Here is a 15985-nt window from a genome sequence, read left to right on the forward strand (position 1 = left end):
GCCTAATTTAATCCAAATGCAACCAAACCCCCTTATTAGTCCTTCAAAGTTCTCAAGTTCTAAACATCACCAGATAGAGTTAATATTATACAAATTCCTTCAGTAATACATTCAACCACATTTCCTTGAAAAAATAAAACAAGACTGATACCTCAGCATCACCCAATCATGATTTTCTTACTTTCACGGCCCTATCACAGTCATCTCTTACCTCTTCATCACCATCAATGCAGAAAATTAGGGGTAATCCTGTAAAAGTGAGAGGAAGATAGAGCGAAGAAGTCTGTCACAGCTATTTTCCTAGAACTTGTAATAATCATGGAATAAAGATGCTGGTTTTCCACTTCTGCATGGCACAGTATTCCTTGATAAGTCCACTTTTATTCACTTTTTGAGGTTATAATGGGATTTATTTTCCAGGTTTGATATTATAATGTTATCACATTTGGAAATTGATGTCAACTTCAATTATTTTAGATTTGGGGACAAACTGAAATACAACTTCAAATTTAGAGAATGTCTACAAGATATGACTGTCTCTATGCTCACCTAGAGGAGACAGTTATATTTAAGTCATGTTGGGTTAGACACACAGAGTTCAGTGAGGGGTGGTCCTGAATCGGGAATTAAATCAAAATTGCTCCATGAAGATTTATTGACTATTTTAAACTGAAGTATCTGTTTTCATCAGAGAAGATAGTTACAGCACAGTTATTGGCCTTGGAGGATGTATGTTCTATTTGCCATATTAGAACACACAAAGATATATACAACCTTCAACAAAGGCAACATCAGAGATATTATGATTTCAAAGGAGTATATGATTCAAGGTCTATGTTAGTAGCAAGTGCTAAAGGCATTCAGACTTTAAAAAAAAAAAAAACTTGTTGGAGGGGTGTCATTTTTTAACTTGAGATGCACAGGGACAATTTTGTGAAATATTAATAAAAATAATATGCAATTGGTTTTAAAAGTTGAATATAACTTAGGCAAGCAGAGTTAAAGATGAGGAATATTGTAGTATATTATATTTTCTTACAAGGTCAGAATAAGGAATAACTCATAGACCCATTTAACTAAATATGTCCCCTAAAATATATTCATAGACTGAACACCTGTTCTCCCACCCCTGCTGCAAATTCACATTCTCCCCCACTGCTAATGTGCTGGCATTTGAAGGTGGAGGCTCTAGGAAGTGGTTAGTGATTAGGGAGTGTGGGGGGCTTCCCGGAAGGGTGAGGGACTTCCTTGGTGGCTCAGATGGTAAATAATCTGCCTGCAATACAGGAGACCCAGGGTCAGGAAGATTCCCTGGAGAAGGGAATGGCAACCACTCCAGTATTCTTGCCTGGGAAATCCCATGGACCAAGGAGCCTGGCAGGTTATAGTCCATGGATTGCAAAGAGTCATTCACAACTGAGTGACTAACACTAGGGAGGGTGGAGTTCTCTTGATTATGATTAGCATTCTTCTATGAGAGACCTTGGAGAGTTCCCCAGCCCCTTTTACCACATGAAGACACTGACAGCAGAGACACAGATAGCCCCTATGAACAAAGAAACAGGCCCTCGTTAGACACAAAATTTCCTGGCAACTTAATCTTGAACTTTTTGCCTCCAGAACTATGGGGAATAAATGTCCATTGTTATTTAACCTCCCAGCCCATGGTATATCCTGTTATAACAGCCAGAGTGGACTGAAACACTACAGGGGAAACATGGAAGAGACTGGAGGGCAGACATGTTTAATAGTTTGGGGTCAGATTGGAGGGTTCTTTTAATATCAGGGTCACGTTGGCTAGAGTGTTCTTCTTACTGGCAACATAGAATGCAGACAGTAGCACAGCAACCATTTCAGGATTAGAAGGGGTGAGCCTGCGGCCATATATCATTGTCTCAATATATCGGTCAACCCCTGTGTAGGGTGAACCTTGGACAGGACAGGGCCTTCATGGAGCATTTTCTGTGAGGATCAAAACAGGCTGTGGTTTAAAAAGAGATACTGCAAAATAAAATGTTTAGGGTTTTATGACCACCTGGTGGGACTTCCATGGAGATTTGAGAATCAAGAGAAACTACAGAGTCAATATGGCCAGAGATTTAAAAAATAGCAGTAATATGACAGCTCATAAAAAAACAGCAAGGGCACAAAAACAGAAATATAGATCAATGGAACAGGAAAGAAAGGCCGGAGATAAAACCACTCACCTATGGTCAATTAATCTACCAAAAGGAGGCAAGAGTATAAAGTGGAGAAAAAAGTCTCTTTAATAAATTGTGCTGGGAAAACTGGAAGCTACATGTAAAAGAATGAAATTAGAGCATTCTCTAACATCATACAGAAAATAAACTCAAAATGGATTGAAGACTGAAAAGTAAGACCAGATACTATAAATCTCTTAGAGGAAGGGATAGGTGGAACACTCTTTGACATAAATCACAGTAAGGTCTTTATTGATCCACTACTACAGTAATGAAAATAAAAACAAAAATAAACAAATTGGACCTAATTAAAGCTTTTGCACAGCAAATTAAATAATAAATAAAACGAAAAGGCAACATACAGAATGGAAGAAAATATTTGCAAATTAAGTGACCAATGATGCATTAACTTCTAAAATGTTTAAAAAGCTCATGAAGCTCAATATAAAACAAACAAACAAAAAAAACCAAATTGAAACATGGGCTGAAGATCTAAATAGACATTTCTCTAAAGAAGACATACAGATGGCCAATAGGCACATGAAAAGGTGCTCAACATCACTAATTATTAGAGAAATCCAAATCAAAACTTCAATGAGGTATCACCTCACACTCGTCAGCACTGTCATCATCAAATAACCTACAAACAATAAATGCTAGAGAGGGTGTAGAGAAAAGGTAACCCTCCTACATTATTGGAGGAATATAAACTGATACAACCACTACGGACAACAGTATGTATGTTCCTTCAAAACCTAAAAATAGAGCTACCATATAATACACAGGCCTACTCCTGGACATATCTGTTAAAAAAATAATAATAATTTGAAAAGATACATGTACCTTAATGTTCACATCAACACTATTCACAATAACCAGGACATGGAAGCAACCTAAATATCCATCCATAGAGGAATGGGTAAATACAGACACAGACACACACACACACACACAATAGCATATTACTCAACTATAAAAAAAAAAACCAAAATAATGCCATTTGCAGTGGCATTTATGGACTTAAGAGATTGTCATATTGAGTACAGTAAGCCAGACAGAGAAAGACAAATACTGTATATCACTTATATGTGGAATCTAAAAAAAGAAAATAGTACATGTGAATCTATTTACAATACAGAAATAGAGTCACAGATGTAGAAAACAAACTTACTGTTACAAAGAAAAGGAGGGATAGATAAATTGGGAGATTGTGATTGACATATATGTGGTACTATATGTGAAATGTTGTGCTGTGCTGAGTCGCTCAGTCATGTCCAACTCTTTGTGACCCCATGGGCTTGCAAGACTCCTCTGGCCATGGGATTCTCCAGACAAGAATATTGGAGTGTGTTGACATTTCCTCCTCCAGGGAATCTTCCCAGCCCAGGGATCAAATCCAGGTCTCCCACATTGCAGGCAGATTCTTTACTGTCTGAGCCAAAAGGGAAGCACAGTATACACCAGGGAATACTCTATAATGACGTTTATAGGAATGGAATCTAAAAAATAGTAGATATGTACATATGCATAACTGATTCATTTTACTAATATAACATTGTAAATCAACTATACACCCATAAAAATTAATTTAAAAAAAGTGAGTAACTAAAGTTTTAATTCCAGATAATCTAGAAGCAGGTTTCTATGTCTAATTTGAGTCTAATCATTTCTTTCATGCTTACAAGTCTTCATTTAATGCTCAATATAGTATATTGGTGTTTTTCTTTCTGATTTACTTTGCTCTGTATAATAGGCTCCAGTTTTATCCACCTCATTAGAACTGATTCAAATGCATTATTTTTAATAGCTGAGTAATATTCTATTGTGTATATGGACCACAACTATAGAGTGGGAGAAAATAATACTAAATGAAGCAACTGACAAAGAATTAATCTCAAAAATATACAAACAACTCATGCAGCTCAATTCCAGGAAAAAAAAAAAAAAAAGTGACCCAATCAAAAAATGGGCCAAAGAACTAAACAGACATTTCTCCAAAGAAGACATGCAAATGGCTAACAAACACATGAAAAAAAATGCTCAACGTCACTCATTATCAGAGAAATGCAAACCACAATGAGGTACCATCTCATACTGGTCGGAATGGCTGCTATCCAAAAGTCTATAAACAATAAATACTGGAGAGGGTGTGGAGAAAAAGGAACCCTCTTACACTGTTGGTGGGAATGCAAAGTAGTATAGCTACTATGGAGAACAGTGTGGAGATTCCTTAAAAAACTGTAAACAGAACTTCCATATGACCCAGTAATCCCAATGCTGGGCATACACACCAAGGAAACCAGAATTGAAAGAGACACATGTACCCCTATGTTCATCACAGCACTGTTTACAATAGCCAGGACATGGAAGCAACCTAGATGTTCATCAGCAGACAGAGCACAGTAAGTCAGAAAGAAAAAACACCAATACAGTATATTAATGCATACATATGGAATTTTGAAAGATGGTAACGATGACCCTATATGTGAGACACCAAAAGAGACAGAGATGTATAGAACAGTCTTTTGGACTCTGTGGGAGAAGGTGAGGGTGGGATGATTTGAGAGAATAGCATTGAAACATGTATATTACCATATGTGAAATACATCACCAGTCCAGGCTCAATGCATGAGGCAGCGTGCTCAGGGCTGGTGCACTGGAATGACCCTGAGGGATGGGATGAGAAGGGAGGTGGGAGGGAGGGTCAGGGTGGGGGACACATGTACACCCATGGCTGATTCATGTCAATGTATGGAAAAAAACACCACAATATTGCAGAGGAAGGTAAACTTCCAAACTCATTCTATGAGGCCACCATCACCCTAATACCAAAACCTAACAAAGATGCCAAAAAAAGAGAAAACTACAGACCAATATCACTGATAAACATAGATGCAAACATCCTTAACAAAATTCTAGCAAACAGAATCCAACAGCATGTTAAAAAGATCATAAATCATGACAAAGTGGGCTTTATCCCAGGGATACAAGGTTCTTCAATATCTGCAAATCAATCAATGCAATACACTACATTAACAAATTGAAAGATGAAAACCATATGATTATCTCAATAGATGCAGAAAAAGCCTTTGACAAAATTCAACATCCATTTATGATAAAAACCCTCCAGAAAGCAGAAATAGAAGGAACATACCACAACATAATAAAGGCTATATATGACAAACCCACAGCAAACATTATCCTCAATGGTGAAGAATTGAAAGCATTTCCTCTAAAGTCAGGAACAAGACAACGGTGCCCACTTTCACCATTACTATTCAACATAGTTTTGGAAGTTTTGGCCACAGCAATCAGAGCAGAAAAAGAAATAAAAGGAATCCAAATTGGGAAAGAAGAAGTAAAACTCTCACTGTTTGCAGATGACATGAACCTCTACGTAGAAAACCCTAAAGACTCCACCAGAAAATTACTAGAGCTAATCAATGATTATAGTAAAGTTGCAGGATATAAAATCAACACACAGAAATCCCTTGCCTTCCTATACACTAATAATGAGAAAACAGAAAGAGAAATTAAGGAAACAATTCCATTCACCATTGCAACGGAAAGAATAAAATACTTAGGAATATATCTACCTAAAGAAACTAAAGACCTATATATAGAAAACTATAAAACACTGGTGAAAGAAATCGAAGAGGACACTAATAGATGGAGAAATATACCATGTTCATGGATTGGAAGAATCAATATAGTAAAAATGAGTATACTACCCAAAGCAATTTATAGATTCAATGCAATCCTTATCAAGCTACCAACGGTATTCTTCACAGAGCTAGAACAAATAATTTCACAATTTGTATGGAAATACAAAAAACCTAGAATAGCCAAAGCTATCTTGAGAAAGAAGAATGAAACTGGAGGAATCAACCTACCTGACTTCAGGCTCTACTACAAAGCCATAGTCATCAAGACAGTATGGTACTGGCACAAAGACAGAAATATAGATCAATGGAACAAAACAGAAAGCCCAGAGATAAATCCACGCACATATGGACACCTTATCTTTGACAAAGGAGGCAAGAATATACAATGGATTAAAGACAATCTCTTTAACAAGTGGTGCTGGGAAAACTGGTCAACCACTTGTAAAAGAATGAAACTAGAACACTTTCTAACACCATACACAAAAATAAACTCAAAATGGATTAAAGATCTAAACATAAGACCAGAAACTATAAAACTCCTAGAGGAGAACATAGGCAAAACACTCTCCGACATACATCACAGCAGGATCCTCTATGACCCACCTCCCAGAATATTGGAAATAAAAGCAAAAATAAACAAATGGGACCTAATTAAACTTAAAAGCTTCTGCACAACAAAGGAAATTATAAGCAAGGTGAAAAGACAGCCTTCAGAATGGGAGAAAATAATAGCAAATGAAGCAACTGACAAACAACTAATCTCAAAAATATACAAGCAACTCCTACAGCTCAATTCCAGAAAAATAAATGACCCAATCAAAAAATGGGCCAAAGAACTAAATAGACATTTCTCCAAAGAAGACATACAGATGGCTAACAAACACATGAAAAGTTGCTCAACATCACTCATTATCAGAGAAATGCAAATCAAAACCACTATGAGGTACCATTTCATGCCAGTCAGAATGGCTGCGATCCAAAAGTCTACAAGCAATAAATGCTGGAGAGGGTGTGGAGAAAAGGGAACCCTCTTACACTGTTGGTGGGAATGAAAACTAGTACAGCCACTATGGAGAACAGTGTGGAGATTCCTTAAAAAACTGGAAATAGAACTGCCTTATGATCCAGCAATCCCACTCCTGGGCATACACACTGAGGAAACCAGAATTGAAAGAGACACGTGTGCCCCAATGTTCATCACAGCACTGTTTATAATAGCCAGGACATGGAAGCAACCTAGATGTCCATCAGCAGATGAATGGATAAGAAAGCTGTGGTACATATACCCAATGGAGTATTATTCAGCCATTAATAAGAATACATCTGAATCAGTTCTAATGAGGTGGATGAAACTGGAGCCTATTATACAGAGTGAAGTAAGCCAGAAAGAAAAACACTAATACAGTATACTAACGCATATATATGGAATTTAGAAAGATGGTAACAGTAACCCAGTATACGAGACAGCAAAAGAGACACTGATGTATAGAACAGTCTTTTGGACTCTGTGGGAGAGGGAGAGGGTGGGATGATTTGGGAGAATGGCATTGAAATACGTATAATATCATATGTGAAATGAATCGCCAGTCCAGGTTTGATGCACGATACTGGATGCTTGGGGCTGGTGCACTTGGATGACCCAGAGGGATGGTATGCGGAGGGAGGAGAGAGGAGGGTTCAGGATGGGGAACACATGTATACCTGTGGTGGATTCATTTCGATATTTGGCAAAACCAATACAATATTCTAAAGTTTAAAAATTAAATAAAATTTAAAAAATAATAATAAAAGCAATTGTTGGTACTTAAAAAAAAAAAAAGAATGAAACTAGATCACTTTCTATCACAATACACAAAAGTAAACTCAAAATGAATTAAAGATCTAAACATAAGACCAGAAACTATAAAACTCCCAGAGGAAAACATAGGCAAAACACTCTCAGATATAAACCACAGCAGGATCCTCTATGACCGACCTCCCAGAATATTGGAAATAAAAACAAAAATAAACAAATGGGACCTAATTAAAATTAAAAGCATCTGCACAACAAAGGAAACTATAAATAAGGTGAAAACACAGCCTTCAGAATGGGAGAAAATAATAACAAACGAAGAAACGGACAAAGACTTAATCTCAAAAATATACAAGCAGCTCAATTCCAGAAAAATAAACGACGCAATCAAAAAAGAACGAAAGAGACATTTCTCCAAAGGAGACATACAGATGGCTAACAAACACATGAAAATTTGCTCAACATCACTCATTATCAGAGAAATACAAATCAAAACCACTATGAGGTACCATTTCACGCCAGTCAGAATGGCTGCGATCCAAAAGTCTACAAGTAATAAATGCTGGAGAGGGTGTGGAGAAAAGGGAACCCTCTTACACTGTTGGTGGGAGTGCAAACTAGTACAGCCACTATGGAGAACAGTGTGGAGATTCCTTAAAAAACTGGAAGTAGAACTGCCACAATACTATAAAGCAATTAGTCTCCAATTAAAAAAAAAAAAAAAAAAGCTCAATAGCCACATACTAAAAGTTGATTTGTTGATGTATATATAAATCATATATGAGTTTGTTTCATATAGATAATCCAAAATGAAACATAGACTGTACACGGTTGCTTTGTTTAAAGTTTTTTGTTACATGCTGCTGCTGCTGACATAGGTTAAATCAAATATTCTCACTAAATTTCAAGTTACAACATAAACATGAGTAATCCTTAACCTCAAATTCTGTTAGCTGGGGATTACATGTAAATCTTATGTAATCTATATAAAAAGGTTTATCTATTGTATTTGCTCAAAATATATTTCTTTATAATAAAATGATCAAGTTGTTTAATATTATACATTGTCAATTTCCATTAGTGCACATTTTGAGCTGCTAAAAACTGTGTTTGTACAGAAGTAACACAACCAGAGACCATGACAGCTCTAAGTGGTAACTTTCCTGACAACTGAGTGAATTGGCAGCTCACAATCAAGTCTCTCACAAAGGTGGCCTTTGTTTGAATTCCAGAGATTCTCTGGGTTGCGATTTAATTTTATTTGAGAAATAAACAACCGTTCTAAGATACATGGGAAACAAATAGCCTTGGAGTCTCCACCTCAACCTTATTAATTAGATTTCAATACGTTATTGAAATTATTTCAATACGTTATTATACAACTACTTTTTCCATTAACTAATGTTGAAATACTACAACCTGCTCACATGTTTGCCCTAATAATGAGAACATTTTTTATTTCATATTATTATGTTTCCTATTACATTACATTATTTATTTACTATTTCACACCATTCTTGATTCAAGTTTTATATTTGTAAAGACCCTTGGGGCATGGCAACCCACTCCAGTATACTTGTCTGGAGAATCCTCATAGACAGAGGAGACTAGCGGGCTGCAATCCATGGAGTCGCAAAGAGTCAGACATGACTCAGTGACTGAGCACAGCACACAGCATAGTACTTAGCAGTTATTATTGGAATTCTGTTTCTGATATGCTTTGGGAATTTGTTAGGACACCTGAAATGGTCACTTCTGTGGTCCAGAATAATTATAATGTAAAAGACATATACTCCTTGGAAGACAAGTTATGACCAACCTAGATAGCATATTCAAAAGCAGAGACATTACTTTGCCAACAAAGGTCCATCTAGTCAAGGCTATGGTTTTCCCAGTGGTCATGTATGGATGTGAGAGTTGGATTGTGAGGAAACCTGAGTGCCAAAGAATTGATGCTTTTGAACTGTGGTGTTGGAGAAGACTCTTGAGAGTCCCTTGGACTGCAAGGAGATCCAACCAGTCCATTCTGAAGGAGATCAGCCCTGGGATTTCTTTGGAAGGAATGATGCTAAAGCTGAAACTCCAGTACTTTGGCCACCTCATACAAAGATTTGACTCATTGGAAAAGAGTCTGATGCTGGAAGGGATTGGGGGCAGGAGGAGAAGGGGATGACAGAGGATGAGATGGCTGGATGGCATCACTGACTCGATGGACGTGAGTCTGAGTGAACTCCAGGAGTTGGTGAAGGACAGGGAGGCCTGGTGTGCTGCGATTCATGGGGTCGCAAAGAGTCAGACACGACTGAGTGACTGAACTGAATTGAACTGATTAGGATGTCCACTCAAAGAGGCATTCTGAGTATGGAGTTCAGAGGGAAAGTTATATCATATAATAGAAAGACAAAAACATCTTCCTTACTCTAAGGACAGGAAACACATAGAATTGTGACTTGTTATTCATCTCAAATGAAAATTTATAAGTAACTGAGTAATTTGTGCAAACCCAAGCAGTTTCTTTCTTATCAGTCTTCCTTACTTTCTCTAGTTAAAACATCTAAGTGAGTAAGAATCAAGATTCACACATATAACTTACCAATATTAATAAAGTACATCAGAATAAAATACAATGAATCTAACTATTCTAACCTTAATATTTCTGCTGCTGATCCTGCTATAAAACTTAAAGTTTTCCTAAACTTTATAGTTATTAACATGTAAGTGTTAATCGTTCAATCGTGTCCAAATTTTTGTGACTCTGTGGACTGTAGCCCACCAGGCTCCTTTATCCATGGAATTCTCCAGGCAAGAATACTGGAATGGGTAGCCATTCCCTTCTTCAGGGGAATCTTCCCAACCCAGGGACTGAACCCAGGTCTCCTGCATTGCAGGCAGATACTTTATGGTCTGAGCCACTAGGGAAGATCATTAACATATAAAATGATCATAGTATCAACTTAAAAACTTAAGGGAATAATAAATTGTTTAAAGATAGGTTGGGCTTCCCTGGTGGCTCAGACGATAAAGAATGCCTGAAATGCAGGAGACCTGGGTTTGATCCCTGTGTCAGGAAGAGGAGAATGGAAAGGCTACCCACTCCATTATTCTTGCCTGGGAAATCCCATGGACAGAGAAGACTGGTGGCTACAGTCCATAGGGTCACAAAAGAGTTGAACACGACTTAGCAACTAAACAACATCAAAGTTGAAAAAATTAACATTTAAGACAGATTTCCTTTAGAATAGAATAGAATTATAGAAATTAAAAGAGTTACAGGGATTGGAAATATTAACTGATTTTTTTTTTTTTTTTTTTTTTTGCTGTTTGTTTTATAAGCAACAGAAGTTTATGTAATTATGTAACTACTTAGGAAACTGCTCTCCCAACCCCAAATAATGCCTGAACCTACAGGGCGAATAAAAATGACTTTGGATATTTTAAAATAATAGATTTGAAGATCATTTGTAGTTTTTCCCTCAGAACAGGAGTGCTTTCAGCTGGACAGTAAATTAAAAACCACATCCAACAGAAGATCAATCTGGCTGCATCTGAGACCACTCCTGGGAAAGTTAATATGCAGAAGCTGGGCACTCTTCCTCACAGAAAAAAATTTTTTTTTTTTTTTTACTTTCACATGCAATAGGCTTTGTTATCATCAAAAGAGAAAGAATTACTTTTAACACAGAGTTATATGCCTTAATATTTGAGTTAACTGGATTATCTATTTTTTGTCACAACTCTTTGGAATTTTTATTACAATTCTCTCTGTTATTACAAAATAGCACTATTCCCTAGTAGAATCATTTATGTGGAATAAAAACTAGTAAATAACTAACAGAAGAGCATCAGAGAGATTAAGAAATCTTGCATCAAATTAACAAGTACTGTCTATGTAGATACTTTGTCCAAACACACTGGCCCATGCATCCTTGACAAGAAGAAAGCAAGCTTGGCTAAGGAGTCCATAAAGGAGGTAGCCATATGCAGTAAGTCTCAGAAAGGACAACTGGAAAACCAGACAGTAACACTGAAGATGGTACAGAAAAAAATCTATAAGGTGTTTTATATCTGAAAATGCATAAAGAAATGCAATTAGAATATTTTGAAATATAGTCATAATCTATTTTTAACACATTGACTATCTAGTTAATACATTGATATTCATATACATTCATGTTATATATGTATTAATATATTAAGATATTCCAATGTCTTTTTTATCCCTTAGCCAAAATTAAAAAAAAAAAAAGATGGATATATTGTACAGGTACAATCTTGGTGATAAATTAAAAATATAACTTACAATCATCCTAGTAAATATTGTTCTTTCTTCATGGTAAAAAATCATATATCAAAAGAGAATGCTAATGAGCAATGGGATATATTATGATGGTACAAACCAAAATTTTTCCAGAGCACAATATTTTTCATGCTTTTATCCCACCCACCTCCTATGTCCTTTGTAGTGAATATATTCTATGACAATATCAAGGTTCCTTTTGTTGTTCTCTAAATTGTACTCAGACATGTACCTTTGTGCCTTTTCTCTCAAACCCACAGTTGCTTAAAAACAATGGTGTATTGTAACTGTAGTTAAATTACCTTGGCAACACTGTTTTATCCATCTTGAACAATTTGGTATCAATTAATGAAGTCAGTGATTGCTTTCAGTAAGAGGTTGTGCTTTTAGGGATTGAAAACATGGTGCACACATCCTCAATCTTTACTTTTTCTTTGTAGTAACTAAGACGTTACTTTCTGATCATAAATTCAAATTCTAACCCCAATGAAGTTTCAGAATCTGAGTATGTCAAACCGTGCCACCTGGTCTGTAACAGGAAGAGCCGACACCTTACCTCACTTTCAGATTGCCCTGTTGGAGCTGTCCATCATACACTGACAGAATATCGAAGTCCTCTTCCAGAGCAAAGGTGTGGAAGGACAGCTGTATCCGATTGCGCTCCCCCGTGATAATGATCCAGGTGCAGTTGGCGTAGTTGGGGTAGCCATGGGGGAACCCTGGGCTCTCGATGGTGCCATTGGGACCCTGAACTAAGCCCCCGCAGTTCTGACCTGGAAAAGAACACACATCAGAAAGCATATGAGCTTGGCCTGTCTTTAAGGTATTCTTTGTAAAATTTTCCAGCCATTATGGCCATTTTTTTTTGGGTGGGGGGGTCATGGTGTCTGGTTTGGAGGATCTCAGTTCCCCAATCAGGGATTGAACCTGGGCCATGGCAGTGAAGTCCAGAATCCTAAACACTAGACCTCAGGGAACTTTCTGGCCTGTCTTCATAATGATTTATTGTGTGATCCTTCATGCACAAATGCTGAGTGATAAATTACAGCAATATTCTCTAGTGTTAAAAAATAGAGAATGTGTGTGTGCTCAGTCATGCCCCAACTCTTTGCAACTCCATGGACTGTAACCCACCAGGCCCATCTATCCATGGAAATTTCCCAGACAAGAATACTAGAGTGGGATAACAACAGAGAATAAGATGGCAGAGGAGTAGGTGGGCATGGAGTACCTCTATCTCTATGGATACATCCAGAATACACCTTTAGACACAGAAGTGCAGGCAGAACACCAGCTGAGAGTGGACAGGAGTACCTGACCAGTGGAAAAGAATATATAGAACCATGCAAAACTTGGAAGGATGAAGGAACTAGGGGGAAAAACAGGAATGTTACTAGGACTGGACCTGCTCTCCGCAGGTCGGGGAACTGGAGCAGGGGTCCCATCCCCACGTGGGGGCAATTGTCTGAGTCAGAGGGGGAACATTTAAGGCTGAAAGTGAAAGAGCTGATCTTTGGCAGCCTAAATGGAATGAAAATCAGACAGTCCTTGCCTCAGCCATAAATACCCCAGACAGGGAGGAGGGTCGCCTGGAAGGCACAGCGACTGGGAATTGGATTTTAGGGATTGTGGAGCAATCCCAGGGTGAGGGCTGGTGTTGACTGTGGAGGGATGGATCAAGGGGATTTGAGGGAGGAGACTGTGGTGAAAAATGCCTGTAGAGGAAAGCCAGGCAGCATGGCAGCAAGGTGATATTGCTGAGTCATGCGTAGGGGGTGGAGCCATCACCATAGCCTCCCTCTCCCCACATGCCAGCATTGGCAGTTGAACAATAGAGAGGCCGGCCTGTCAAACACCTGATGCATTTAACTACAAAGTAGGACGCCATCCAGGGTGCCCCATTATGTGCCTGACACAGCAATCTTCAGAGTAGGACCCTAGCCAGTGGGACTCCCTCTATGTGCCTGACAAGCAGAGCAACAGAGAAAGACCCCAGGCAAGGGAGCTCTCTAAATGCCTGAATGGGCGGGGCAATGGAAAAGACTGGACAAACAGGCTTTCTGATCTCCAGCTACAAGAGGCTCGAAAAATAGACTCTCAGCGGGCAATAACTCCTGCGGCAGAGGCAGTCCGTGTCTCTGCACACTTGGTGCCATCAGGGTCCCTGCAAACCAAGCAGCTGTGCCACCTTCACGCTCAACTCTCACTGGGTCAGAACTGCCACAAGCGAAAAAAAAAGTCTACCATCTATGCATACAGGGTCGCTTCAGTAGTGTTCGATTTTTTGCGATCTGTAGACTGTGGCTGGCCAGGCTTCTCTGTCAGGGAGGGGAGTTCTCCAGGTAAGAACGCTGCAGTGTATTGGCCAATATTGGTTGCTGTACCCTTCTAGAGCACTAGATTTCCTTCTGTCCTAGCCACCAACTCCCTTGAGTACCTGGTGCTGCCAGAACCCCTGCAACTCAAGCAGCTGCACCACCTCCACACCTGGCCCTCACAGGGGCAAACCCAAATCATCCAGGGCACCCTCAGGAGCAAACCCCAGTGGATGCCCCACATGCAGAAGTGGAAATAAAACCACAATTTAAACCCAGGGGCAGTGTGGCTAAGGAAGAAGACACAAAACCTTCCCACCAGCTGTACAAGTTGTAGATTAAATCCACACAATCAACTAGGCAGACTGTGTCTATGGAATATGCATATAGGGCCATTGAGAGCTCCCACAAAACAAAATGCACCAGTTCTGATAGCTGTGGACATTGGAGGCAAGAACACACAGTAGGACCAGATTAGAATCTGAGCTGCCCCCAGGGCAGAGCCACAGATCAGCACAGTGCTGGAGGGCATCCTAGGGAGGTAAGGTGGACTGTGACTCCCAGGGAGGGAAAGTGACTCAAGAAAAACATTTATTATTCTAATGTTTTAATTTGTTCTGTAGAATCTTTTGGACTTTTCTCTTTCTTTTTTTTCCTTTTTTCCCTGCTCTGTGGTAGTTGGTGATTTTATTGGAACTATGAAATCTAATTAAGCTTTTGAACTTCTTTTGTTTTCTTCTTTTCTTTTCACAATCACATTTTTTATTGCTGTTATAAACCTCTGCTTCTTTGTTGGGTTCTTGCAGTTCTGGGGAGGTTTTTTTTTTTTTTCTCTCTCTCGCTCTCTCTCTTTTCACTTTAAAAAAGCCTTTAAACCTATTATTATTTTTCTACATTTATCCCTTAGTTTGCTTTTCCCCTTGCAGTTAATCTTTAATGTATAAAAATCTTTATCTACCTCTATTTAACTTTGCGTATCTATTCTTTCTTTCTTTTCTTTCTCTCCTTTACTCTCAACATATTTGTTAGTTTTATTTTCATTGCTTTATTCCCCAATTAGCACCTTGCTTTAGTTTTGTTTTCCAGTCTGTTCTTTAGTTAGTTTTGTTCTGGTAGGTATAATTTTTGGTTTCCTTTGTTCACCAGGTCAATCTATTGTACTTTATTTTTGTTGGACTGCTTTGACTTTGCTCATGGGTGTATATGTATATGTGTATATGCCATTATTTTAATTATTATTTGCCTGTTATGTAACTGCCATTTGTCTGGGGTTCATCTTTGGTTTCTCATTTTTGGATATTTGTTTTAATCTCAATACCATAAAAAACCACTTGTGGAATCTTTGTTCTTGACTGGAGATCAAGCCCTGAACCTTTGGAGTGGGAGCATGGACTTCAAGACCCTAGGCTACCAGAGAATTAACCCTGCTTCTGCTGCTGCTAAGTCACTTCAGTCATGTCCAACTCTGTGCGACCCCATAGACAGCAGCCCACCAGGCTTCCCCGTCCCTGGGATTCTCCAGGCAAGAACACTGGAGTGGGTTGCCATTTCCTTCTCCAATGCATGAAAGTGAAAAGTGAAAGTGAAGTCGCTCAGTCGTGTCTGACTCTCCGTGACCCCATGGACTGCAGCCTACCAGGTTCCTCCGTCCATGGGATTTTCCAGGCAAGAGTACTGGAATGGGGTGCCATTGCCTTCTCTGAGAATTAACCCTA

General features: G+C 38.5%; 1 protein-coding gene across 2 annotated transcripts in view; it reads right to left on the reverse strand.

Annotated features, from left to right (window-relative positions):
* The window catches only part of CSMD1 (CUB and Sushi multiple domains 1), a 2064317-nt gene that overhangs the window by 1659301 nt on the left and 389031 nt on the right, over nt 1–15985 (reverse strand). For both annotated transcript variants that reach the window (XM_059882319.1, XM_024986326.2), the window contains exon 2: nt 12512–12728. In XM_059882319.1, coding sequence (XP_059738302.1) covers nt 12512–12728 — 217 coding nt within the window. The remainder of the gene's footprint in view (nt 1–12511; nt 12729–15985) is intronic.

Source organism: Bos taurus, chromosome 27 (genome assembly GCF_002263795.3).
Source record: "Bos taurus isolate L1 Dominette 01449 registration number 42190680 breed Hereford chromosome 27, ARS-UCD2.0, whole genome shotgun sequence".
NCBI lineage: Eukaryota > Metazoa > Chordata > Mammalia > Artiodactyla > Bovidae > Bos > Bos taurus.